Here is a 27,703-nt window from a genome sequence, read left to right on the forward strand (position 1 = left end):
AATATTTATTATTTTCATTTTATTGTCATTTAACTCATTCACCAGAGTGAGTTCAATATTAGGGTGTAGGGAAATTATAATTGAAAATATAAGTAATGCAGAAGTAACTTGCAGATCGAATGTTTACAAGCAATTCCATGAATTGATTCTCTGAAGATTTTATGTATAAAGTTATTAATATAAATTAAGCAATTCATTAATAAATCCAATGAATTTTAAAAAGTTAATTAGGAACAAATTTTTGAGGGTTGAAATTTAAAATTTTTTGTTGATATTGAATTGAATATTGGACGGATTGATATATTTTTAACATTGGTCTTACTGTAATGTAAGCTACATTATTTATGCGAAATAAGATATTTTTATCAAGCAATCAGGAAGCGTGTTACAACAAGGATTAAATTATTTATACATACAATAAGTTCATGTATTTTCATACCATATATAAAATACTACATGGAGTAATTTTAGAGGAAAACAGATTAGATAAACTGGAATTTAAAATTTAAAAATATAAAAAGGAGTGAAATTTTATTAATCAGCATAGTCTTATCCAACATATATATTGGATACTCAAGATTTTTAAACATATATATTGGATACTCAATTTAAAAAAAAAAAGGGGGAGGGGTAGAGGTCAGGTGGGGTCCTTATTTTAAGGGCCAGTAACCTTATAATAAGATGGATAACCCTTTCTACCTGTACTACAGTTAATGAAAAATTGTATTTTTTAGGCATTGATACTTAATATTTTCGATCGAATTTTTTTCTGCATGAATCACAAGGTCTGCTGAATTTGGAATCCTTTGGAAAATCATCATCACTAAACAAAATTTTACATTAGTGTACAGATTGAGGGACAATAAACTGTAAATCTCAATCATTTTGTCTGTGATGATGAAGTGTTATCTCTTGTCATTTGAAAGATGCAACCTCAATTGTTTCGTGCTGCATTAATTTGTAATGACATTTCCTACTACATTTTACTAAGTGGTAATTTGTTAATAACCTTAAGTTAGTACTTCAGACTTTGAAAGTTGGAACAAAGAGAATCTGGAAGGTGATGTTATGCAGTTTAAAACATTTTAGGATAATCTACTAGTACTTTGTGAGCTTTTTTAAGAGGAACCAGATTCATCATTGGGTAATTGGTCTATAAGGTAAAAATATATCCTTCACCCTTTGAAGTAAAATGTCAATGGTGCAAGCTGTGTGCTATGAAGTATCATTAATCAACCTGTTTATTGATTAGACTTAAAACTGATTAAACTTTGAAAGTGAGACTTTAATCCCCAGGGCGGGCCTCCCCAAATATGTTTTTAGTTCACGTACTATTGAAAGATTTATACTCCATTTTACAACAAATTTATCAATTAGATTGGTTAAATGGGTTTGTTTAAAAATGTAGACCTGTAAAAAATTTTAATATCCTATGATTTTTTACTATAAAAGAATTGAAAATGAACAAAGACTTCTATTAAAAACTAAAAAGTATTCTTTTAGCAAGAAATTCAACTTTTTGAATGAAGGCTAAAGGGCTAAAATAAGCTGTGTCTGCTGCCTTATAAATCCCAACCAATATCCTATATTGAATAAAATATTGTTTAAATAAAAAACTTTTAGAATGATGATAGCTTATAGGGAAAATATTGAATTTTTCATCATGGCAACAAATTGTCTAGGAATTATATGGTTGCATGATTCTTGTATTAAGTGTTTAAGATTGAGAATTTCAGAAAAAGAATGAAATCCAACTCCTTAAAGTACAGAGTACTCAAATTGAAGTGGTGTCAAACAAGAGAAAAACCTGGATTTTGACATCGCACCTTTGATTGATTAAGGATAATGAAATGTCCATCGGAGATTAAATCTTTCGATTACTCGAGGAATCTGCTGTGACTCTTAATGGAATTTCCCCTTGTAAGATGTCACATCTTTAAACAAGGGTGTATTTGACTAGAGAGTTTTAAATTCTCTTTCCTTCTTTTTTCTGTTGGCTTACACTTGAAGTTTCCATCCCTGCACAGGGTTTCATGTATCAGAGATTGTGTACCCTAGTCAAAAGGGGGGCTGGGTGAGCAATGAACTTCAAATTTCTGTCTGCATCTCAATGAATTCAGAGGTGGTTCCATTTATTTGTACTGCGCTGTATGCCAGGTAATGAGGTGGAAACAAACTAAAGGCAATTTTAAAGGGATTGTCGTGATATTTGATTGCATGTATCATATTAATATAAATTCGCTTATCACCAATATATATATGTATATTGATAAATCATGTCAAACAAGATAATTGATTAACAAGATCTGTAATATGATTTATATTAATATAGAGTTGAAATAATGATTTAATATGGAGTGAAAGGTTTGTTTAATTATAAATCTGCTATTTAAATTTACATTTTTGGTATTGTTGTCAGAATCTAGCTATGGGAATAGGTGCTAATGTATCTTACTTGTACGAACTTCTCAATTTACTTTCCCACAGACTTTAATGCACATTATACATGTATATGTAATACTTCTTTCTCTCTCAACTTTAATTCACCACCCCCACTTCCCACCCTCTAGCTCCCCTCCCGCAACATAAAACCCAAAACAACCTTCTGTGATGTTATTGCATTTTGATGTAAGTGAGGTAGGTAATTAACTAAACATAAAAACCTTAATCACTGTGTTGGAAACAAAACCTTGAACTAAATTGAATGTGTGATCATAAATAAAAGAGACTGCATGAAGAAAAGTGATTTAATTCAGCCCACACTTGCATCTATAAATGTTAAATTGTTTCTTTTCTGTGGTTGCTAGAACTGAAACAAACCTAAGGACTGGCCGATGAGGGATTTACAAACATGTAAACTGTACTTTTGAAGTTGTTTTGCTAAGAGACCAGATTTGTTAATTCCATCAACCATACCCAAAGGAAATAATTCAAAGCAGGAGATCATTAGGACTTGAAAGCTCTTGTGACAAGATCATAAATCGTAGTCTACAACTCATGGTCTTCCTGCCCTAGCAACAAGAGAGAGACAGCAACCGGCTGCTACAAGCACCAGCACTTCAGAGTTGCTTAGTTGAACATCCTAGGGGGAGGGTTTTGTTTATGATTCACAAAATGATAACGCAAATAAAAAAGATCCTCAGATCTAAGTCTTGTGACAGATTATTTTGAAATGATCATGATATTTTCAGATAAATGTGCATATCACAGGACAAAATCCATTTATGACTGACAGATCAAAATTAAAGCAAATTGAAAAAGTGTTGGGTTGGATCATAGATACACCTTAAATATGATAATTTATATTGAATCAATATACATGTATTAGTAAATCTGAAAAAAACTGTTATCATTGAAATGTTTGCTTGAATGGTGAATATTCTGATTGAATGATGTTTTATACATCAAAACCAGTATATACATTTTTTGGTTATATTTTTTATTGCAAAAGTGTTCAACTCCCACAGGAAAGTTTTGCTAGATCAAAAGGACTGGCAAAAGGTAAACACATTCTACTTATAAATTTTAAAGTATGTATTCATTAGGAATAGGAATTTTAAGATATTACATATTCATGCTAAAGTTGTCTCCCTTTTTCTTGCTTTAAATTTAGTCTTCAAGGAAAATGAAAAGAATAATGAATTTTTGAAAGACTTTCTGCAGAAACTGTCAGATAGTTGAAGCAGTTTTTCAGTCAAAGGAGCTAGCTAGGGCACAAGAATATGAATAGAGAGTATGCATGATTAACGTAAAAATATTGAACTAGCAACACCTGTAGTCCTTCAGTCTGTGGTTTATGTGTTCTAAAGGTGTCAAATGCATTTGGAATGGCTCAGAGAATTGGCTCCTTTATTTGTTTAAAAAGACAAGATGTCATATAAATAAGATGGTGGAATATTTACCTTGGTTTCCAGCGATCATGTTCAAAGGTGCTTGTCAAGAACAACTTTACCTTTTAACATGAATTTGAAATTGGTGATTGAAGTTCCAAATACATGTGGTTAAAAAGAGATCATTAAGTGACTGGTAATAATATGCATGGTCAAATATTCAATATGTAGAAATTGAACATGCTAGGTTTTCAGTGTTGATAGCATTTGGTCTTGTTTATAAAACTTCATTTAGGATTAAGTACCTTGGCAAGCTCTAAATAATATGGTTATTTTACCATCTACAGAAATGCGCTGACTCAATACTTCATAGGTACCTATGTGCATGTATATTACTTTCATGTGTGTGCCGCATATGTGTTGGTAAGATATGCATGTATCTAACAACTTATTTGAACTATTTTGAAGAGAGTAAATACGTTAGCAATGACTTTGAATGAAGTCTCTAAGGTTATAGGGAGCAGCTCTGTTTTCATATTTCAACCCAAGCATAACACTTGCGCAAGTTTACTCTTATGCAGATGTTATAAGGATATCATAATTGTTTCATGATTGTAATGTTGAGGCTAATATTTGTTAACTACTAAACTTTAGAAAATCTTTGTCTGAAGCAGATTTTTTTCTCCCTCCCTTTGATTAAGTTGGGCTCCGGTAAAATTAACTCATTGAGTGTGTGTGGGTAAAAAGTGTTTATTGACCTTTAACCAAATTTCTGGATCAAAAGTCAAGGTAAAAAAAAATCTGTGTGTGAAGTGAAATCATTGTCCATAGTTGATCTTTTCTCCATTTTCAATCCAACCAAGCTTAAACATCTCCAATGTGGATAGGTAGAGGTAAGCAATGACCTTGATCCAATTTTCTGAATCAAAGGTCAAGGTTAAATTATGGGGGGGGGGGGGGGGTTAAAACTTTGTCTAGATCATATTTCCTCTCCCTTTGGCCTAGTTGGCTTAAACTTCATCATCCATAGAGTGGTGTGTGTTAAGGATCAGAGCTGCACATGTTTGAATACATTTAGCTATGGTGTGCTGGTTTAACAATAAAAAAAACCTGTCATATTCAGCATGGGATGATTGATGAATGGAATGTGCTGTTTAATTCCATTGGATGATCAGATATGTGGTGCATCATTAATGTAACCATACAAAAAATCTCCATTCCTAAATTGAGCCCTAGCTGTTGTCATATTTTTAATATGAGCTAGTAACTGTTTTGTTTTTCAACTGTAACAATTCATTGGATGGTCAATGGAATTCCTTTATTGATGTGCTAATATGCCTTTATTTTCAGCTTAGGTCTATATAATGAGACATAAAAGTATTCAATGATTTTATCCACATTTTAAACCACCATAATAGAAAAGTTTTACTTAAAACTGAATCTATGAAGCAGTTTACCAAAAATATCTTGTAATGAATAAATTTTGACATTATTATGAACCTTTCATATTTTCATTGCTTTCCATATTGCACATGTTCCCCTTTATCTTTTCAGCTCAAACAAGCAAGTGAAAGAAAGCGGAGAAAGAGTTTCAACAACCCTGAAAACATTGAAAAGTAAGTAGAAAGAGTTGTCTTTCTTGATATGCAGGTGCTTTGTGAAACCTCTTTGCCTTTTATTATTGGATATGGAGCAAATACAATCTAATTAAAATTAGTCCTCTATGATACACTTTACATGTGGACTTGGTGTAGGGGTCATAAGTGAATGGATCTAAGATCTAATTTTAATTAGATTGGCAGCAAATATTAATATAAAACTTTAAGTTTTAAAGTTTAGATAGGATTTATTTATTGGTGGCATTACCAAATATTATCCTTTTGGGGGCATTAAAAAAAAAAAGTAACAGAGAAGAGAATTCTGACAATTGATCAAGTGACTCTTATATAATGATATGCAAACCATGGTTAACAATTGAACCTGATTTTTTTTATATGAGTAAATATCTAAGTTAGAATGGAGAGTTATTTAAGGAATAAGGAATCATTCTTTGAGTATTATGAGGTGATAATTTCAGTCGGGGCGTGATCAAATCCAATAAAGCCTGAAGGGCTTTTTGATAGATTTGATCATTGACCGAAATTATCACCTCATAATATTCAAAGAATGATTCCTTATTACTTATATTTATATAATTTTCAGCCATTGTACCATTAAATGTTAAAATAGAAATAAGCAAACCCTGCTGGCGCCCCAATTATACTTCGTTTGAAGTTATTGGACTGTTTAGTACAAAATCAATACGTAGTGTTATCACAGGCAAAGACACTGAAAAATGTAAATACTGTATATTGATATAAAATCAGAGCACATAATTATAGGTATTGGAACTATTTAGTGTTTTACATGTTTGAATGTATGGAAATATGCTCCTCATCCAACAAAATTTCAAACTTTTGAATTATTCTAATTCTTGAAAAGAAGTTAATTGTCTTCATACTTTATATGTATAAATTCAAAACAAAAGAAAATTTACTATAATGAACAGGTTTTTTTTTTTACAAACTAAAGTTAAAGTATGCCAAGTTGAGTTGTAAACAAAAAATACAGAAAAAGTGGAGATTTGTGTTAATTAAAGTTAAGAACAGAAGAATGGAAGGTTGAACTCACGAACTTCAAACATGTTGAATTGATTTTCTTTGATTTACTGCAAAGACAAATAAGTCTGATATTTACCATGAGGCAATAGAAACACTACGATTATTCTAACATAAAAACTAAATTCTATAATGTAAGTACCACAAAATAACAATTTCCAGATTTAAGGCCGTTATCGAAAATTGCTGAGGAATAGACGGTGTAACTTAATTGGCAGGATATAATTGAGATATACTTTACTTTGCTCCTAATTAAATTTTTAATAAAGCGTAAAGCCTTGAATGTTGGAAGATTACACTTTGGTTGTAACAAAATCTTCATTACATAGATCCTACTGGAATGTCAATTCTGTTGATACCAAAAATTGGTTGCCGGGCATGATTGCAAATATGTATTCTGCGAGTTTAAATCTAGCTTCCAAATTTAATGAATTTAAACCTCACTTTACGTGTTGTATAGTTTGTGGCTAATTGTCACCAAGAAGTAAATTGTTTTCTTATAATGTTTTCCATAATGTGACCCTCTTATCCAATGTTTGGATAAAGAATTACAAAATTAAATTTCCAAAGAAAAATGATTTGTACATGTTTCTCTTTTGAATTCTCCAGTAGACTAACTTTTTAATGAACTCTAAAGGAAACATTAGACCACTATGGTATACATATTTACCCAGTTCAGTTTAAATTCAAATGACTTTTAATAAGATTTGACATAATTGAACTGATGTATGGAGCAGAACAATGAATTAGTTGGAAGGCTATGGATTTGAAAAGGAGCTACGTACCCTCTTTGCATATGTACTGAACGATCGGATAAATAAACTGACATTTTCCATATTAAGAAGAAAGAAAGAAAAAAATTCTAATAAAAAGTTTGTCGTTCCACCTAAGAGGGCTCCTTCATGGAGTCTCATAGTTTTCTCACCACACTTGACATTATCTGCGAAACAATGACTATATATATAAGAATCGCGGATATATTGACAAACGAAGAATAATGACTGTCTCCTAAAGTCAGGGCCAGATAAAAAGGGATTTACTGTCAAACACCCGGGTTTTGGTGGAGTTCTCACTTATCTATATTGGTGGATTGAGTGGGTGAAAAGGCCCTGTGCCTGACTTTTTGGACTTTTTGCTTGCGGAAAGAACTTGGGGATATATTTCACAGTTGATGTTTGAAGTTCCTTTTTCGACTTTTTTTTTTTGGTGTGCGCTGTTTTATTCAGTGAATGATAAATCATTTTTGGTGGATTTTTTTCTTTTATAAAAAGGATATTTTCAAACACCTCTTCTCAATTGTTCTCTGACCTAACGGATTTTGGATGTAAACTACTTCTGCTAAACCTGGTGTGCGAGAATCTGTACCTTGTGACACGTTGGCTAGACTTGAATTGGAAGTATTCTCTTTCTCTTTTTTTTTCACACTGATTATCGGAGATTGATTACATTTGTGTATTTAATTTATATTCCATTTAAATTCTCTCAAGATTTGGTAAGATACGGAGAATTTTTACAATAGTGATTATTTACTACTATTGTAGTCGGCAAGTACCAAGTTGACTTAAACTTTTAACAAGGAAACGAATCAATATAATGAGAAGTATTAAAATGCATTTTATTTGAATTCGCTTCTTCATGATAATTGTTCTTCTAGATCATTAGTCTGTGCAAACTTAATAGCATTAAATAAGGAAGGCCAGCTACTTCGGAATGTTTAATTGAATCAATTATTGATTGGAAACTCATACATTATGAAATTGAATGTGCTGTAAAAGTTTGTGTGAATTTTTCGTTCTTCTTATGTTTTTAAGAGGCCTCTTATTTAAACATTTGATAGTTTCTGTCAAGTGAAGTTTGTTATCAGAAATTTGATCAAGTGGGGATTTTTGTCAAACAGCTAAAGAAGTTTTAAGTTTTAGAGCAGACATCAAAAGGAAGAGAAAAAAATTGTAATGTGTAATGTTGGATTATCCTCAGTGCAACAGTTCTTAAAAGTTGATGAAACAACACTGAACTTCGATGCAAATAAACTCCCCATCTTTCTAATTCTCTAACACAAAGGACTTGAAATATATTCTCTAACCATGGACAAACTGCCTAAGATAGTTCCAAATCGGACCACCTCCCAGCCTGTTTATAGCAGCCTGCTGAGGGACAACTCCAGTGAGAGGATGATTAGCTCCCCGCTGTCCCTCCCACCCCCTCAAGAGTTCATGTCATTTAACGGATTACGCGAGCTGCACTCTGCTCCAGGGTTCAATGATGAACATCTACCTGCAGAATTGATCTACGACTCGGATGATGAGGAGTTCTCGGATGTCGGATCTTGGATAGAGGGAGAGTTGGATGAGGAAGACTTGATGGAGGAAATTGGCAATATGATTCCATTTGAACTGTATACTAAGATTTTAAAGGAAAAAGAACGGAAACATAATTCCGATTCAGATGAGGAGAGCAGGTAAGATCTTTAAAAAAGTTATTGTAAGAGTTATTGCCCTTATTCTTGCCATTTAATCTTGCAGGTGCTTCTCAAATTGTTCTTTGAATATATCTTTACAGAGGAAGTTTTCAAAAAATTTTGTTTATCGGTACAATTTTAAAGGTCCTCCCCTTTTTCATGGTTTAATGTTAAAAATGTTCATACATTGACGAAAGGATTTATTGGATATAAAGGAATAAGAATTGCCAGTGAAAGCTGAACATAAAAAAGATTTAATTTCACCAAAACAGCCATAAAAATCCAATGAATTGTTGAGGCAGAGGTGAAAATTAAACATTTACATTCATTAGATATGTTAAGACATATTTAATGTGATTTAATGCTTTTGACATCAAAAGCAGGATGCCCATTCAAATGGGTGCAAATTTTTTACTGGCTTTGTAGATGTAATTTTCATTGAGTAAACATGAAAAGGGGGGAATTCAAATGTAGCATTTGCAGATCAGTTTAATAAATAGCTTTTGAGTGCTTTGAATATCAAAACAGGTTAATGGATTTGGAGATCAATTTTATCATATAATACTTGTATGAATAGTATTTTTCATGAATTAGCAGAGAACGCTTTATCTCTGAATAGAGTTCTTGCCATTGGAGCCTGTCAAACATTTGAGGCAGTGTGTGAAATGTTTGTGGATGCATATTGAGAGAGTGCTATTTGCAGTAGATCCAAAGGAACTATTTTCAGTTGAGTTCAACCCAGGCCAACAATTGTATGAAAATAATGTGTCACCCAGAACAATATTTAGTTTGGATATCAGTAGGAAGACTGCCTTGGGATGTCTCATGTTGAGTGGATCGACTTAAAAAATGAGTTTTAGTCAGGTTTTAATTTTTTCTCTCTCTGCTCTGATGAGATGGACTTTTCAGTATGAGAATGCTTGAGGTTTTCAGTAATTGATCGATGCGAGGAATATATAAGCTCGGGGACTAGATCGCACAGGTTTTTTGAGAGTGGTGTGTGAGGCATCCAGTGATAATTGTTCTGCAAACAGATTATATCTATATAACCCTGTAGGGAATACGTACAGCATGGCAGACGACAGGTAAAAATATGTTATAATTTTACATAATGCATTAAGCTGGATTATTATATAAATGATTTGTTATGATGTAATTTTTTTTCTTTTCATTTGAATTTTGCTGTTAAGGTTAATTTTGCTGTGATAGGTTAATTTTGTGAACATGTAAAGAAAGTTTTTTTTTTTTACCAAAATATTCAAAATAATAGGCTTGGTAGTTCTTACATGACAAATGCATTATATACTTGCATGCATGTAATAATGAATTTCCTGAACAAAGTGCAGTACTAGTGCAAGTGACATATCTGTGTTGCATTGATTGAGTTTTTCTTTAATCTTTATTGATATAGGTGATATCTTTAATCCTTCAAATCATTTTTGCTGTTGTCATACTGTGATATCTACTGCATAGTGTCCTGAGTAGGATTTGGCAATTTGGCAGATTGAATGATGCAAGTTAGGACCCTAAATTAAGGGATGCATGTTCAATTCCTTCCTGCTTGAAGCCTCTACAAGCTGCAGCAGTAAATCAGTTGGACCAGTAGTCCATTGGAGAAGTGTTTAGGTAGTCATTATGTACAATGCATGCATAGTCTCTAGATGACTTCTCCACTTGATGCCAGGCTGATATTTATGGCCACTTATACTGTTGTGATAATATTTATGGAAACTTGAGTGGACAGAGGGTATGGAGGGCCCTTGAGATTGATTGTACGATACCCAGACAGGTTCAATGCAAAAATAAAATGTACAAGGCCAATGATAAGCTTGACATATGAAGTCATCCAGTAGATAAAAGTACTATAAGTACTTCCTAGTCCTGTCTGACTTAATCGATTGTGTCCCATTTGGAAACAAAGGATGACCACTGTCTTTTAGTCCTGTTCTATAAATATCAGCTCTCCTTCCTCTCCTTAAAACTTACAGTAGACATAACTTTAATATGGATTAATTTTAAAACAAAGAAATTGCACTGCTAGATAAATTTGTTGATTTTGTGTACCTATGTTTATTGGTAACGGGATGCTTGCTGTATAAGAATTAACTTGAGAACCCCTCCTCTCAAGAGTCATGTAAAAGTTGAAAAGTCATGTTGACCATGACATCGTATGATCCCAATTGATTTTCAAGGTTAGGGTGTAGGATATCCATGATGGGTCAGTTGCTTGAAAATCTTTGTCATTCAAACCCAGGGCAAATTTCTTTATAAAGTTTTATTTTTCTGATATGAAATGTAAGCACTGAATCAGCACTTTACATAGCATACTGTGAATCATTATAGATATACATGTATTTGTTGTGAAGAAGCAATATTTGTGGGTTTCCTGGGTATACTTTCATAAATGAACATTGACAAACTAATTTGCTAAATTTGATAACTTATTCAAACATTCTATGAAATTTGGTTCCTGCAAATCTGTATAGATTGAATTTAATATGATATGATCCAGATATATAGTGAATATTAAAACTGGCTTGCAGATATGTAATATAAAAAAAACCCAATTTAAACAACAAAATATTGCTTTTAAACCAGTAGTGTTCTTCACTTATTTCAAGTTTTCATAAAAAATTTTGTTGTTCTCAATCATCAATGCATATTGTGTCATTCAAAATGGATGCTCATTTAGAAATATGAGTAAGATGATATGTCAATATGCATTGTAATAATCATCCCGTCAATAAGCTCATTTCTAGAGAGGAAAAGATTAATCTGAATTGGTATTGAGAATCAATAATGGACCTGACCAGCGAAGGCCTAAAGAGTCTATGGTAACAGTTTAGAGTGTTGCATGCAGATTGTGTTATAATAGCCTGCATTTAAGTACAAATGCTGTGATCAACAGGCTTCATCTAGTTTGTTACCGTTTTGACACCTGCCAATATAGCTGTCTAAATGATGCACTGTTTTGTGAAATTATTTTATTTGGCCTGTTTAAGGCATTAAGGCATTACCACCCCCATCCCCTCTCAAAAAATCAATCATTTTTTTTCTTCAGGAATTCCTCCCTTTTAGGACTATACTTTTTATATATCGGTCTTGGATTATACAATTTTTATACGGATGTTTTAACTTTAAACATGCATCAAAAAGTTGATTAACATACCTATACTGTGTACATGGAAGTTATTTTTGCCTTGTGTTATTTTCGCCCTTCACTTGCACATGGTTTCGGCCCGTCTCAAATTGGCCAAGACACAATTGTGTTTTAAAAAAGATAATATGTGACGTTGGAATTCCCCTTGTCTTAAATTTGCCTGCTGACAATGAGGGCGAAAAGAGAGGGAGGGCGAATATTACCCTGTATGCAGTATACTAATACATGTATTATTTGTTCTGTAATATTGCTGTATTAGTACATGTGAAGAACGATTTGCATTTTTTTTAAAGTGACTATTAATTGGTTAGGCATATAATCTTTACTAATTATCCCAAAAAGTTGACTATCAATTAGTTAAACATATACGCCTCACTAATTGATAGTCAGCTTTTTGCGATAAGCCAATTTATCTTACTCATAGAGATGTTTGTTTTGGCAACAATAGTGTAAAGAAAGTCTCGGTCTTCGACACCTTGCATTATTTTCATAAGTCTCCATTTAAAATCAACAACCACCTGCATAACTTTCAATAAAGGTATTCAGAACAGGTATTCTAAATTAAATTGTCTATACAACTTCTCCACAGATCAGTCATTGTCCATTGTATGGAATTTTAATATCACGCTTTCCGACTACAAATAATTCAATTATGTTTTAATTTTAAAACCGCACAAGTTTGTTTATGTCCTTTTCATTTTTTCCGTGCTAAGATAGATTTTTTTTAAATTTCAAACAACATTGAGCCTTTGTGAAGCATTGGATTCCCTCTTGGTTGCGCATTAGGCATATTAGAGAGTTGTATATTGGGCCCCGTAAGCTGACACCATACATGCATATAGGGCTCCAATGAACAGCTTTCTCTGGGTGGTAACTAGAGTTGGAAAATTTGCCCTTTAAAATCCATTAACCCAATCTGATTGACTATAGGCAATACCCTGTTTAACTGTTTAATTGTTATTTTAATCAGTGTTTGTCCCCTGGTGTCGGCCCTTCAAAAAAGAAATTTGTGGGTGCCTTGTTTGTTTGTCTATACAGAGAAGATTTTTCTGTGGGTCTTTTAAATATCTGGATGTTGGTAATAGCTCTTCAGATGGAAAGTGTGATGTGATGTAAATGTTCAAAATTTAAACAAGATTTTTTTTTTTTCAATTTCTTGAAAAACTGTGAAATTCAAGTTAGTTGAACAGCATGGCAGTTGAAATGAAAATGTCAGCTCCAACCAAAATGTCAGCTCCAACAGATTTGGGATCAAAATCAGTTTCATTTGACAGCAGTGTGTGAGTTTTAAATTATGATTTTTCTGATTTATACAATTTCTTTTAATCATTTCTCAATTATATATGATCATTATATCAGCTCCAGTCATAATTACAACTCCGAGAGAAGAGGGGTGTTATTTAAACAATAAAATGCTTTCTTAGGAAATTCATGTGGGATATGGTGGCGACATTGCATAAAAATTTATTTTTTTCTGCAATAATCGCTACCTTCATAACCTGCATGAATCATCAAAGAAAGTATTTTAGTGTTTATATTTACGTATTTCTTTTAACAGATTAATAAATTTATCGTAAAAAGTAAGTAAAATTCACTAAATTACTGTTAATGTACATCAGTACGTTAGCTAGAAGAAACAGCCAAATCATCTCCTATGGGAGTTTGAGGCTGACATCATCATGATTATTTTATGCAGTCCGTGAATTTTCTTAGGTCACTGTAGGTTTCGAACAGTTGATAAACGGGGCATGTAGATTTCAGTCCTGTCAGTTTGTACAGCTGTTCTATATAACTATGAATTAACTATAAGTTTCAGTAAGAATTAGAGGAAATCATACCCAGCAGATGTAAATATTTTGTATTGAAATTCCTAATAACGTGTTTCGTGGATGACAAAAAACGTTTGAAAAATAATACATTTTATATATACAAGAGAGAAATGCATTAAAAATAATGTTCCTAATTTGCTAGAAACTTGCAAGAAATTTAGACAGCAATTATTTTTAGTGACATTTTTTATCCATTGCAGATTGTCCTTGTATATTTGGAATATTTATAATATATGTGAACTTTAAACTGAGCACATATTTAAAAAAAGTTTGCAAATGTGAATTCCTATTAATTATGGGTTTTCTTATTGACAATTGCTCAAAACCTATGAATTATATGATTAGAATGGCATTGGTGCCAGAAAATCTTTACAGAGATGAGAATGAACATTTGGTTGAGTCCAGAAACTTTTCATTTTTAAAGCCATTCAATTGATTTCAATAATTCCGGGACTAGTAATCTAACTCTTCTTGGTAAAATACTAAATTTTGATGTTGACACAACCTAAGAGTCTTAAACCCAAGAAAGATTTTTTTTTTTGGGGGGGGGGGGTTGTCTTGGAATCTCATTTTGACATTCTTTAAGGTGATTGTAAAGGTCAATCAAAGATTCAGTAATATAGTAATATTGGGCAATGGCGAGGTATTTTTCCCTGGTGATCATTATGTAATGTTGAAGTATCGCCTATCAATCAGGGCTTAGTACTTGTATCAATATTGACCAGCATGTTGTGGGGACAATTCCTGTCCAGACTGTTGATTCAAACTCATTCACTCATTGTCCTGTTCATGCATCTAAATCCTAAAATCAGGAATTTGTTACATTAAGTATTTTATTAATTGACAAACAATTGTTTTAAAAAGAATTAAGGAGGCCGACTTTAGTTTGTATTGCGCATGTTATTGCGCATTCTAATATAATACAGTTGATTTATACTTCTGATGAATTTTTTTTGATATCATTTATAAAATTGAACACAATAAACAAAATACAGATAAAAATATTTAGATTTTTAAAGGAAATTTTTATTTTTAACACGATTTTTACGTTGTGCGGTATGGGAGCATTGCCATTTCGCTATTATGACGTTATGATAAAATGAAGCTTTGTAGGAGTACGTTATAAGAAATAACATAAAAGAAAAAGTAAAAATTGTACGCTGTTGAAATTTTAAATACAGAATGATGCTATCCTCGGGGACATTTTCCTCATTTTTGGAATGAATCCATTATACCAATCATCATTCGTGATGATCCAAATATATAGCAAAATTTGGTGCGTTTTAATATTTTGAGATGGCCCCCACTAAAAACCAGACGGTAGAATTTTGTGTTTTTTACATATAAGGTAGGAAATGATATTACTAATCATATATAACAATTTGAGAAAAAAAGCTATCGTATTATTTTTTTAAACTGCTTTGATGTGCGGAAAATGACAGTTTCCTATATATTCCTATAGTAAATGTACCTCTATTTTGAGATGGTCCCTAAAAAGAACCAGACGGTCGATTTTCTTGAACCTTCGCAAATAAACTAGAGTTGGTTTAAATTACATATGGTTAAAAAATAAAGAGTTATGCTATTGTAGTTTTTCCGCAAAAAAACCCAAATTGGCCTCCTTAAATTTAACAAAAAAAATTAGTGCTTTATCCATGCATGTTCTGCTTGTAATAATTATAAAGATTTAATTTATGTTGAAAGTGATATATAGATTTGAGCTATTATAATGTCTAAGGTCATTTGAGTTGCAACATGTATTTTGGGTAAAAGTGTAGCCAATCAATTCTGTATATTCATCTCATGAACCATACTAGTTTTAATTGGTGAATCGGTATATATATCCCAGAATGATAGAGATCCCGGGTTTGAATTCCGGGACCACTCATTTACTAATTGTGCAGTTACAATGTATATTGTATGGGTACTTGTATATATCTGAATTTATCGATTCACATCCCCACTTTATATCCTCGAGGACTTAATTACAACAATAATTATATGGAGGCCTTTTTTCACAACTTTGAAATAATGTTTATTTTGTCATCTGAAATCTCAGTATTCATAATAATATGTTCATCAAGATTTCATAATGTACAGAAATGATTCAGCCATGAGTTCTTATTTCATGATTTTTTTCTTTTAATTTGAAAGTGAAAAATTACGATGTTTAGATGATCAAGGCTATCAGGTCTCTCAATATAAATTCATAGAGTGTAAAATGTGGGTCATATTTGCCAAATGTGTGTCCTGAATATTAAAATGTGTATTCAAAGAGACCTGCCGGGCCTATCTGGTTTTGGGGCACGGTGGATTATGTGTTAGTGAAAGATCATCAATGATCAAATTTCATATCAGAACAAAAAATGGATCGCGTTTGTTGAAACAGCTTTTGTTATCTATTTAAACTTCACAATTGACACTGTAGGGAACATTATTGAGGTCCTCTGACAGAATAATTTCTCCTTATTCATACTGGGTGTTTTTTGAAACTGGGTTTTCAATTTCAATATAATTACACAAATGAAAAAAGTAATAGTGTATTTTCTGAAATTACTCTTTTGAAATTGATTTGAATCACATTTTGCTTCATGGATCGAGTCTCCTTTCTGAAAAATAAAATAAAATTATCTATGAAATAATTAAATTTTGAAATTAATTTTAGAGATTTTGTTCACAGATGTAACTTTTGTACCATAAATTTTAAGCTAACAGAGCTTGATTACTCCCAGAACAATAAAACCATTACTTAAAAAAATATATTTAAAGTCCAGTCAGGTTTTGTGCTGAAATTTTCTGTTCTACAAAGAAAGAATTTTATGATATTGCTAAAAATTCTTGTTTGAAATCAAAAGCTTGGAGAATCAAATATGCATGTACTTCAGCTATTTCTGGCGCATATAATATGTGTTAAGAAAAGTAAATATGTAAGGGTACAAAATATTTTTCATACACAAGTTGATTGCTTTCCATCCAATTTCCCAAGCAATATACACAGTGCAGAAAAAAGTGCAAAAGTTATTATCGGGATGAGAGTTTTTTTGATAGACATGATCACAAGATTACTATAAAAGTTTGTTTTCAAGACACCTCCCGGGTAATTTGCTGGCTGATTGACTTAAATAATTAGGAGAGACCAAATTATGACAGCTCTGTTGACATTTCAATGCAGATTATATTTGCTTGACAAACAGTTGGAAGAAAGATGAACACTTGAAGGAATGATGACTTTTTTGAACGATTTAAAACGTTAAAATAAAAATGAGGTGAGAAATGAGTCCAAGGTTTGACATTTTTGGGCGGATTTATAAAGTAGCCTCCAATTGACATTTTTTCAATGCAAACTCGAATTTTTGCAGGTTAAAAAAAGAAAAAAAATTCATTGTTGATTTGTTTTTTGTCGAATAATAGTGAACGATTTAGTCTACAAATATAATGAGATCTCTTAGTGGATGCTCCACAGAAAAATAAAATAATTTCCAATCATCGGCCAGTGAACATGTTTGCAATAGAAGATTTAAATGGGATATTAATGACAGCATCTAGTGAATTTTCATAAAAGCCCATTATTGTGGAACATATCTCCATAACAGTTCAAGTTGAAAGAATCTGAACAAGGTTGGAGAAAAACCACTTTTGTTCTGACTCCAGAAGTGTTGTATAAATTTTTGGATCAAATAATCAATTTCAAGGGATGTCCTAGCTATTAAAGCGCTTCTGATCGCTTCGACCATCGCTACTTGTATTGCCGTAATATAGAAGCAATTTTCACGTTATGCTGTGAAAAAGTTATTCGATATGATAAAGATACCGAAACTCTACGATTGGTGATATTAATCCTGGAAATTATAGATACCCTAAATGGTTGAATAACTGCAGAGACTTGATTTGGATTTCATTGATAAACCTTCGCTTTTGTGTTTGAAGGATGTTGAAAAAGAACTGTAGGTAAGTTGATCGGACAATTATAAAAGCATATAGGATTGTCAAAATACCTTAATTATCAGTATTGTTGTAAGACTTGAAATTATAGGAGTTTACTTAAGGCTTTGACAAGGTAATTATTTAAATTTTAAGCAATTTTAAATAAAATGTAAAGTGATTTGCTTTATACAGTATTTCAATGATCTCAACACTGTTACTTAAATGAAATAGTAGATTATACAATTGTGCTATATTAATTATACAATTGTGCTTAATTATCTCACAAGCAGCATTTAGAATACATTTTGTTATTAACAATTTAAAAAAACAAAACTGTTCTTTCGATGCACTTTATTTTTACCAAATGTAAATTTTCATATGTAATTTGAAGCAAATTAACTAATGCATGCTATTGGAGGAAAATCAATGCCTGGTTTTGTTATATTCTGCAGGACTGGGACATGACATGTATCTCTCTACTCCTGTATGCATGCATTGTTCTTTGTCTCTAAAGCTGCTTTTGTGTCAAAATTGAAACTATGTGTTTCAATGTTCATCACACAAGCAGAAAAATTGGTTAATATTTGATAGCTGTTATTGAAGAAATATAAATTTGATTGATGCAGATGCACCAGTGTGAAAGACTTTATGGAATGAATATCACATGAAAATTAGTTGTGTTGACCTAACTATAACTAAGGGAAAGTCATTAAAAGAATTTTATGGGGAATTTTGAATGACAAATGGTTGCATGCTCAATTCACCTAGTATAAAGCATTATGGATATATTTTTGTCAACATTGTAAATGGTGAAGAATTTTTGTGCCATTGCACGCCTGCTCAATCGATGATATGTAATTAATTTTGTCATACATCCATACCCAATTACCAGAAGAATTGGAATCAAGGATAAAGGGTAGATTCACAAAGATTGATCGATTTAGTCTCACAATATCATATTTATAACCGTTCAATCAACTAGCATCATTTTTGGAAATGTATGTCAACTCCTGCAAGAACGTACCTTTCTAACACGTGTGATTGGACAAAAATGGGAGATTAATAGTTTGGTTACAAATATGCTTGAACTTATTCTTCATGTGAAGTTTTATATACCCAATTATTTTCAAAAATGGAGGCCTGTTATACTCTTTATAATGTTGACTTTGTATGGTAATGATTTTTCAGGACTTATCCTTCAGATCACAAGAGGGATGTGAAGTACGTGTGCAGCTTTTTAGAATTTTATCCATATAAAGCTGAGATTAATGTGTACCCTGAAAACCAATACAAATATCTTTGACATAATTAAAATAATGTAATGTGTACTATATGATATTCTAAACATTAATGGCTTTTTTTGGTGAATTTGCAGACATCCTAAAATAAAGTGGACTAAGGAATCTGGCCAGAAATATAATCAAACAGAAACTCGACTTGTTGTTAGTGCCAAACTGCTATTTTAGCACATGAAGAGTTTTGTTTGCTGTAAGATCAAGAATTGAAACAGTATAAACACGAATTTACACAGGGCACTCGAGACAATTTATGTGGCTTTGTGGTCACCATTGACATTGCAAACACGGGGAATCAAATCAGGCTAATCTAGTCCAATGGCTGAATTTTGTATCCTCCCTAATGCACTTGTGTACGACAAACAATATTAGTATTGGTCAGTTTCAGAGTTTATCTACCTGTTCAAGGCTTAAAGTGGATGATTATTTTAATATCGGAGATAGATAAACAAGGATCAAACCAAATAGTTGATGTCAGAAAAAAACCATGCATGGGCAAAAATGTGTCAATCTTTCTGGATATACTGAGTGCTTGAGGTGTATAGAATAATTAGTGTCATGTACCTGGTATTACAATCGAAATGTTGTATGCACATGAAAATATGAACCACCACCACGTTTGCATTTTTTCAAGAACAAGTAATAAGCATGCATACTCAATAATGCAACATTTTCAATTACAGTCTGATTTTTAATGATCAAAGGGTGAATTCAAATATTTCAGGGTAATACACCGTGTCAATGATTAGAGTGTTACAAACATGACATATTAACATACCATTTTAAAATACATACCGTACTCAGTATACAAACATGCCATTTAACAATTTCTCGTGTATTAATATTAGTTTATCAAAAATTGCCTTTTCTTCCACAAAGTTAATTTGTTTTGAAATATGAATATACTGAGAGCTTCTAGTTTGTTTTCCACTTAAACATGTGATTAAAATGTAATTTAATATTGTGCAAATCTTAAAATCTATTCACTTTCATGGATCATACCTCAGTTGTTTCCATTTCAGCTCTGATTCAAATACATATATTCTTGCTCAAGTATTTACATAACTAAAACAACAGTTTTTGAAATGTTGGAAAAAGGAGAAATTAATTTCAACGTCCAGGTCACCTATATAAAAAAAAATGTTTGCCCTCTCGAGACCGTTTTCAAAATTTTTTTTAACACCCCGATTCCTAGCACACTGATTTTGGGGAGTGCTCAGGTTTCATGTGTATTTCTTTCACTTTATTCCGACATCTGTCTGGACAGCATTTTCTGAGCACCTGAGGAGGTGATACCAAACCTTCGTTCCGTTATCACTATAGATTGGAAGAATTGCTATATTAGTACATTTTTAACATACGTTTATGAATAAGCAAAATAATTTATTAAAGAAGATTCAAATTTCCAATTAATAAGGTAATTTACTCTCTGCATGCTCATGGTGTTGATAGTTTGTTGAATATTTATACGTATCCATCTTCATTGAAAACAAGCTGTGTCTGTAAATGTTGAGTTGACTATTGTCACGCAACCAAATATATTGGTTAAATTCTTTGATTAGGTCCATCTTCTTTTTCTGTTCCATTTGCCTGCATGAAATTCTAATAAAGGATTTAAGAAATTTGTAAATTACTTTAAAGTTTAAAGGTTTGTGCATGTCCATGATATGCAACAAAGAACAGAGAAGTGAAATATATCATATACAGTCTTTAATTTGATCATACATTAGAATGCAATAATGTATAAAAATCATTAAGCTTTCATGCAGGCCCCGCAACAAGGCTCCATGTTTTTACCGGAAAGTTATTTACCAGTACTGTAGTATAATAGCTGTCAGCATCCCATTGAAACGTTTGTATTCTGATTGTGTTGTAGCTTCAGCGACAAAGACAAGACCCAGAGGTTGGAGGAACAGATCAAACTTCATCACCTCCATCTGTTGATGAAAGCTTTCCAGGAACACAGACCAGGTGACATCATCAAGCAGGCGGGGTCGGCCTACTTCCCGGCCAAGGTTGAGAAGAGGACACCAGGGGCCATGAACCTCGAGGAGTTCAAGGCCACTGTGGCTCAAGTGCTCAAAACTAATGAGTATGAAGAATACCTGGAAAAATTATTCACTAAGGTACCAACAGGGGTCATGCATATACCTGACTGTAATCTTTTTAAATGTACATTTAAGTTATATGTTATATTAACATATGAGGAAATTAAATCAATTAGAATTAAACATATAAGAGTATTTAATGTTTGTAATAATATATTGCAACCAAATTGAAACCTGCAGTAAAGCTTGTGTGATGATTTTTGTAAGTCATAAATATGACCTCTAAAATACATTAACACAGTACAAGTTTCTGCTCTTCAGTTGATTCATGTAAGATGCATTGTATGAAATTCTAGCATTTAAATGTTCAACCTAGGTAAACCCTAAACCCCACCCAATAAGTTCCCTTGAGTGTGTGTAGGAGTTTGAAGTAAAAGTGTATTTTCTTGAAGAATTTATTATCAAATAAAAATTCTCTGTTTGTTCAAGGTAAGCTTTACTGCTAATGGTAAAAAATATCGGTTCAAGTATTTGTGTGTGAGCAGGTACATGCAGGTGCCACAAAATTGCACCTGGGTGTATCAGAAACTCACCTTAAGGGATTTTGGAATAATCTCCCAAAGATAAATGGTTGCCTCAAAAAGAATTTATTGAATGTTGCAACACATTACCAATCATATACAGATTTGGTGTGCAATAAAAGAAAGCAATTTGTGCATTAAAATAACAAATTATTTCTCAAGTTGAACTGCAACCTCAAATATTGACTAAACATCATTTAAGTTTGCATCTTGCAGCCTACTTATGTTCTTCGAGGCATTTTATATTTCACTTTAAGTGCAGGTGGCTTTATGTATGATTTTTGGGCTATATTTTCCAGCTTGACACCTCTCTGGATGGCTATGTGGATTGGAACGAGTTCTGTACCTACATGCTTCTGTTGTACAGGGAAAACGACTACATGAGGACCAAGAGAGAAATCCCTTTCCTTGTGGAACCCAAACTCAGACACATAGTGCACAATAGGGTGAGGAATTAAATGGCTACAGAGTATATTTCTTCACAGAAACTTGCTAAAATGACTAACATCTGTGTTACATACTAGTCAATAAACCTTTTTTTGGTGACTCTAATGTTGACAAGAGCTCACTAAACCATTAAAACAACCATCAAAGTTCAAAATTCCAATTCATTGATAATCAGATGTCAAATGTAAAAGTTTTGATATTTGGTGAAAGCCTCTGACTCCTCAGATGAACATATTTGCAATATAGGTATTTGTTTTCCTTTTCAGCAAGAACAAACAACAAAGATGGTGGCCACAACAGGGACAGTACGATATATTACCATTAGCAAAGTAAGCTTTAGATATTAACTGTAATTATTATCCCTTAATGCTTAATTACTTTTTTCCTTTTGATTTCTTTTTATATTGAGTATATTCATAGTTTATTACTGATGCTTTTGGTAAATAGAAGTCTTAAATGAAATTCTAAATTAATAGTATATATAACCTCTTATAAAAAACAAGGATTTTTTTGTTGTTGATATAATAGGAGGGAGTGGTGAATGTGTGGCAACCCAGTCTAAACTACGTAGAGAAATATTACTCCATCAGTAATGATGAGAGTGACTCGTCTGGTCAAAAGAGACGATTCAAAACCTGGGTAACAGACGCCATATTCTTGCCCAACTGTAATAAACTGGTTATCGGCTCCACAAGTCGAGATATTCGATTCTACGACTGTTCCACAAATCAACATTTCGAGGAGTTTCAACTGTTTGGTGAGAATTTCCATCTCTATATGCATATCCTCAAATGAACTTTTTAAAAAGACACATCAACCCATCAGACTGATTTATAAACTGCCATGTAGAAATTTAGGGTTCTTGTTAGAGAATAAAGCAGTTTTTAATCTGGTGGATGATTTTAGCTAAATATGGCTAGATTTATTGGTAGTGCGATGTGTTTGTCGAGCTGCGATATTGTGTGTTAAATTCATCAGCCATCACTTCAGAGGTGTATACATCTTTGTCTGTTGTCTTTTCAGCTATGTCAGATGTCCCCTACTGTTTCGACTACTGGTACGATACAAAGGTAATATGTACACTCAAGGAGATATCCATAAATCAGGCTTTGATATCAAAATCAAATCTGGTCTCAAAGTTGTTAAAATTCAGTGAAACTATTTTTGGACAAGATTTTCAAAGTCTAAATTAGGAACATTATTATAGGGGTACAAGAATAAAGCATGTAGGTTTTATCCATAAAATAAGCTGTATCTCAGTACCAAATTCTTGAATACATATTGCTATCTCAATATGAAAATATTGGAGATTTATAAAATCAGCTAGATAACCAAAGGTTTAAAGCACCAGGTACTTAAAAAAAATCTTCCAATATTTGTTTAGCTGAAGTGTAAAATACATACATATTTTAACTATATTTAAAGTGAGTAACCCAGATTTGGAATTAAATTTAGGCTCATTTATCAATATTGAAAAAAAAAACATGCAAAAGTTTTCAAGATGATAGAATATAGAGTTAATTGACAGATATTTGTTTGTATTATCAACACTATATTTCAACTGAATTGGAAAATTTCAGATTAAGTTCATCTAATAGAATGTATACTGTATTTGTCAAAATATCGACTATGACACATATATCACATCTTTACAATTTATGTTACATAACATATTCATTCGATTTTGCTTTAATTTTCCAGAACCCTAGTAACCCGTCCAAACTTATATTTGGGGTTGATACTGGCTATATTCACACAATGACTTTTAAGAAGCCGGTTTCTCAGCTGTTTGAAACACCATTCAAGAATGATGAAGGGGTACAGAAAATTTTCTGGAGTGTAAGTATATAGATTTATTCAGGTCTCTAGATATATTTCCAGATATCAGTTCTAAGCCCTAAATCATTTCTGTAGAAAAATGTTTTTGGTCCACTTTTGTCATTAACATACAAAAAATGGGTGTAGCTGTTGGAACAAATGAAATTATGTGTTCATTTATTGGACTGACTAAAATTCTGCAATTTTTTTCAATATCAATAATCATTTTACCTAACGTTAACATAAAGGAAGATTTGCACTCGATGTCTGTAAAAGTAAGAAATAATGCTTGCTGGAACAAAGAGAGCTTTCAAAACATTGAATACCACTAGCACCTTTAAAGAAGGAAAAAAACCCAGGAAACTGACATGAAAATATTTGTAACAGGAAATAGAAAAAGGACAACAGTCCCAGTTTGTCTCCCACGAGAAGATTTCCCATGGGGACCCCACCCTGCAGGTTCTCCCTGACATTGTCAAACAGGTCATGTACCTCCCCGACAACGATTACATCATCTCCTCCACCAGCAGTGCCCAACAGTCACTGGTTATCTCCCCTGCTGACAGGAAGGACTTCAAGAAATCCTACGTCTTCAACATTGACAAGGTACGCCCCACAGAAACTCAGATTTGGGTCCGATGTGCATATTGCAAATAGGGGCTCTTTTTTCAGATATCATTAGGTATCAGCATTTACAGTTTTGAGAAGTCTTGATTGAGATATTGATTATAACTTGTAAACCCTATGTGTATCTGGGTATATATTGGTACAAAATTTGAGCTGTAATTAATTGGTAAATCGATCTGATTTGTCTTGGGATGTCAAAGCTGGTACTACATGTAGTAAACTAGTAAAGCTGGTACTAATATTGGTAATAGAACCAAAATATAACATCCAAAAGGTGAACATTCCTGAATATCTGATTAAGTAAAGAAAATCCTTTGCATTTTTCAAAAGGGCATCGAGTCTTTCGATCACAATAAGAACTTGAATATCCTGGTGACTGGCAGTCTGGATCACGTGGTTCGGATCTGGAATCCATACGTTCCAGCCAAACCAATGGCAGTGCTCCAGGGTCATGCCACAGGGGTCATAGGGGTCAAAATCCATGAGGGACTGGTCCAAGTTTTCAGTTATTCCAAAGATGCCGTAAGTAATTTTACCGTTATGTTTCAAGGTTTAGAAATCAGAATTACTACACCCTTAGTTTTTGAACACAAAGTTTTTAACAATGAATATTTTTATGCAAAAGGTGATCAAAGTGTGGGACATCAAGGAACACTCTTGCCTTCAAACAGTGGTGCTCAAATTTCCCAGCAGTATTCATGGCAGAATGCCTGAACATGGCACCTTCCCCATGCACATGCAGCCGGCTCCCCACAATGCATTGCTGGTGACCTGTAATGACTACATAGGCATGCTCAAACTCGGACACACCTCACAGCCAAAAAACCTGGACGCAGTTACCCATGATTCACAGCTTTGTGGGGCAATTTACAACAAAACTTTTAAACAGGTAGATCTTCGGTTTTGCTACAGTATGGCTGTAACAAATAGTTTTATTTTGTCTTGTATAGAATTTACAGTTTTTCATGCTAGCCTCTTAAAAATCTTCAGTAGGGAGGAATACAATGGAAGGAAGTAGAAAGCTTTGTGACTTCAATATTCCAAGTTTTCTTACTTACTCTGCATCTAAATGTTTCTCATTTCAATTTTATTGTTTTGATTTCTGGAATCCTTCTCTCATTAAGGTGGTAACAGGATGTGACTCCTCCAATGTTGCGGTCTGGGAGTTGGAGAGTGGGAACAAGGCCATTGTGTTCTCCAATGCTCACGGTGATGAAGAGATCACATGTATGGCCTTTGATGAGAGCTACAGAAGGCTGCTCACTGGAGCTAGGAATGGAACAATCAAGGTACTGAAAGGATCACAAGATGATTTGTTGCCCTTGACTCTTGAAACTTAACTGTGAAAATATAATTCAGAATGACTGTTAGAAGTTGTTAAAGAGAGAAAACAGTGTCTCTTGAAGCTTCACTCTTGTTTCAGGTATGGAACTTCCAGAATGGCCACAATCTTCATAAACTGGAATCTGTGTCGGAGGCTGAGGTTACAGGGATCTTCCCTTGTGCCGACAGGAAGATCATCATCTCAGTGGGATGGAGCCGGAAGATAGCCGAGTATGATGACTCAGATCCGGATGTAAGTCTTCAATAGAATATAAAATTACTAACACCTAGTCTGCTTGGAATATATCAAAAACTGTTTATGGCTTGGTGCAAATCCATATTTCATGTTGTTTATACAATGTACCTGTTTTACAATCAATATGTAACCTATGTTAGATAATTGGTGAATGTGTAAATAAAGACTGTCTTCTTGATTATTTAGGGTAAATTCTGTCATGCATACCTTTTTAACACAAAGTTTACAAAATATGACACTAAAGTTTGTATAATGTTTATAATCTTTTTCTCTCCAGAACATGTATATTCCTGCAAATCTAGGGTGGAAGGGAGGACAAATTCACCAAGATGATATTCTGTCCATGGACTATGCCTCTCCCAACTACCTGGCCACAGGAGGGTATGACGGAGAGATTGCTGTGTGGGACACAGAGACAGAGAAAATGTTAATACGGCTACGCAAAGGACAGCAGGCAGACATGTAAGGAATGGGATCCAAGATTGAAGCCATTAAAATATAGAATTATTTTCTCAAAATTTAGTAGTTTAGGCAAGTTTGATAATTTTGTTGATATCTCTGTTTCTCATTAAAGACTAAAGAAGATTGAAGCCATGAAGGAGATGAGTGTACTCAGTAAGAACAGTACTACCACCGAGTCCCAGATGAGTGCTGATGATCACCCCCTGTCTCCCCTCAAAATCCCCCGTCCCAACTCACGGCACAGAAAATCTCACAGAGTCCCCAGAGGGTAAGAACATATTTATCAGATATCTGAATTGGTTCCTTTGGTCTATAACTGAAAAGTATTGATGACCGTTGAAATTGCAACCTATTTAGTATATGAATCAGGCATATTTTGTTCCTTGCTCTTAAAATGATTAGAGTATAACCATGAACCCTCTTCACACATTCTTTACCCATGTACTTTGGACACTCCAAAGTCACTATGAAAACCCATCCATTCGTTTACAAGGATTGAAGTCAGACTTACCCATGGAACATGTCATGTAGTCTCCGATGTTTCCTTTTTCAGACAACCCTCCCCAGTAGACAAACTTCTGTTCCTTCCCTCCCGCCTCACCTCCAAAACCTCAGACGCTGCCATGCTGATTTCCAGCGAGGCTGGCTACCTCCATTGGTGGGCTTTGTTTGGTGCTAAACATGAAGTTGGTGAGTCACTGAGTCATTCTTGTCTGTCTGAAATTTGGAAAGGAAAATAAAATATCAGCAACTGGATTGATTCATTCATGATGATATTTTCTGTATACAAAAAAACCCCAGGTTATATCAAAACCCCAGGAACAAGTGATTTTGATTCATTTTAAAGATTGTTATACATGTATTTGACAAATTTAAAATTATATTTTGAGGGGGGGGGGGGGCATCGTTAGAATGAAACTGACTTTGCTATAAGCAGGATTGCAATAAGCAAATTCATTGTAACAGTATTTTGAAGTGTACATGTGCC

General features: G+C 33.1%; 1 protein-coding gene across 8 annotated transcripts in view; it reads left to right on the forward strand.

The window, feature by feature from the left end:
• Positions 1-27,703, forward strand: part of LOC105334665 (cilia- and flagella-associated protein 337) — a 37,462-nt gene that overhangs the window by 5,000 nt on the left and 4,759 nt on the right. For 3 of the 8 annotated variants that reach the window (XM_034457100.2, XM_066065713.1, XM_034457103.2), the window contains 15 exons: positions 5,385-5,446; positions 21,030-21,279; positions 22,082-22,228; positions 22,496-22,558; positions 22,758-22,986; positions 23,253-23,299; positions 23,931-24,068; positions 24,435-24,653; positions 25,005-25,196; positions 25,300-25,563; positions 25,799-25,963; positions 26,098-26,250; positions 26,531-26,715; positions 26,828-26,983; positions 27,269-27,405. In XM_034457100.2, the coding sequence (XP_034312991.2) occupies positions 5,385-5,446; positions 21,030-21,279; positions 22,082-22,228; positions 22,496-22,558; positions 22,758-22,986; positions 23,253-23,299; positions 23,931-24,068; positions 24,435-24,653; positions 25,005-25,196; positions 25,300-25,563; positions 25,799-25,963; positions 26,098-26,250; positions 26,531-26,715; positions 26,828-26,983; positions 27,269-27,405 (2,407 nt within the window). Of the gene's footprint in view, positions 1-5,384; positions 5,447-7,439; positions 8,946-9,592; positions 10,031-13,095; positions 13,386-17,632; positions 17,883-21,029; positions 21,280-22,081; positions 22,229-22,495; positions 22,559-22,757; positions 22,987-23,252; positions 23,300-23,930; positions 24,069-24,434; positions 24,654-25,004; positions 25,197-25,299; positions 25,564-25,798; positions 25,964-26,097; positions 26,251-26,530; positions 26,716-26,827; positions 26,984-27,268; positions 27,406-27,703 lie in introns of those variants that run through there. The other 5 variants (XM_034457102.2, XM_034457099.2, XM_034457106.2 and 2 more) reach the window with 5 other exon arrangements.

This window comes from Magallana gigas, chromosome 7 (genome assembly GCF_963853765.1).
Source record: "Magallana gigas chromosome 7, xbMagGiga1.1, whole genome shotgun sequence".
NCBI classification, from domain to species: Eukaryota; Metazoa; Mollusca; class Bivalvia; order Ostreida; family Ostreidae; genus Magallana; species Magallana gigas.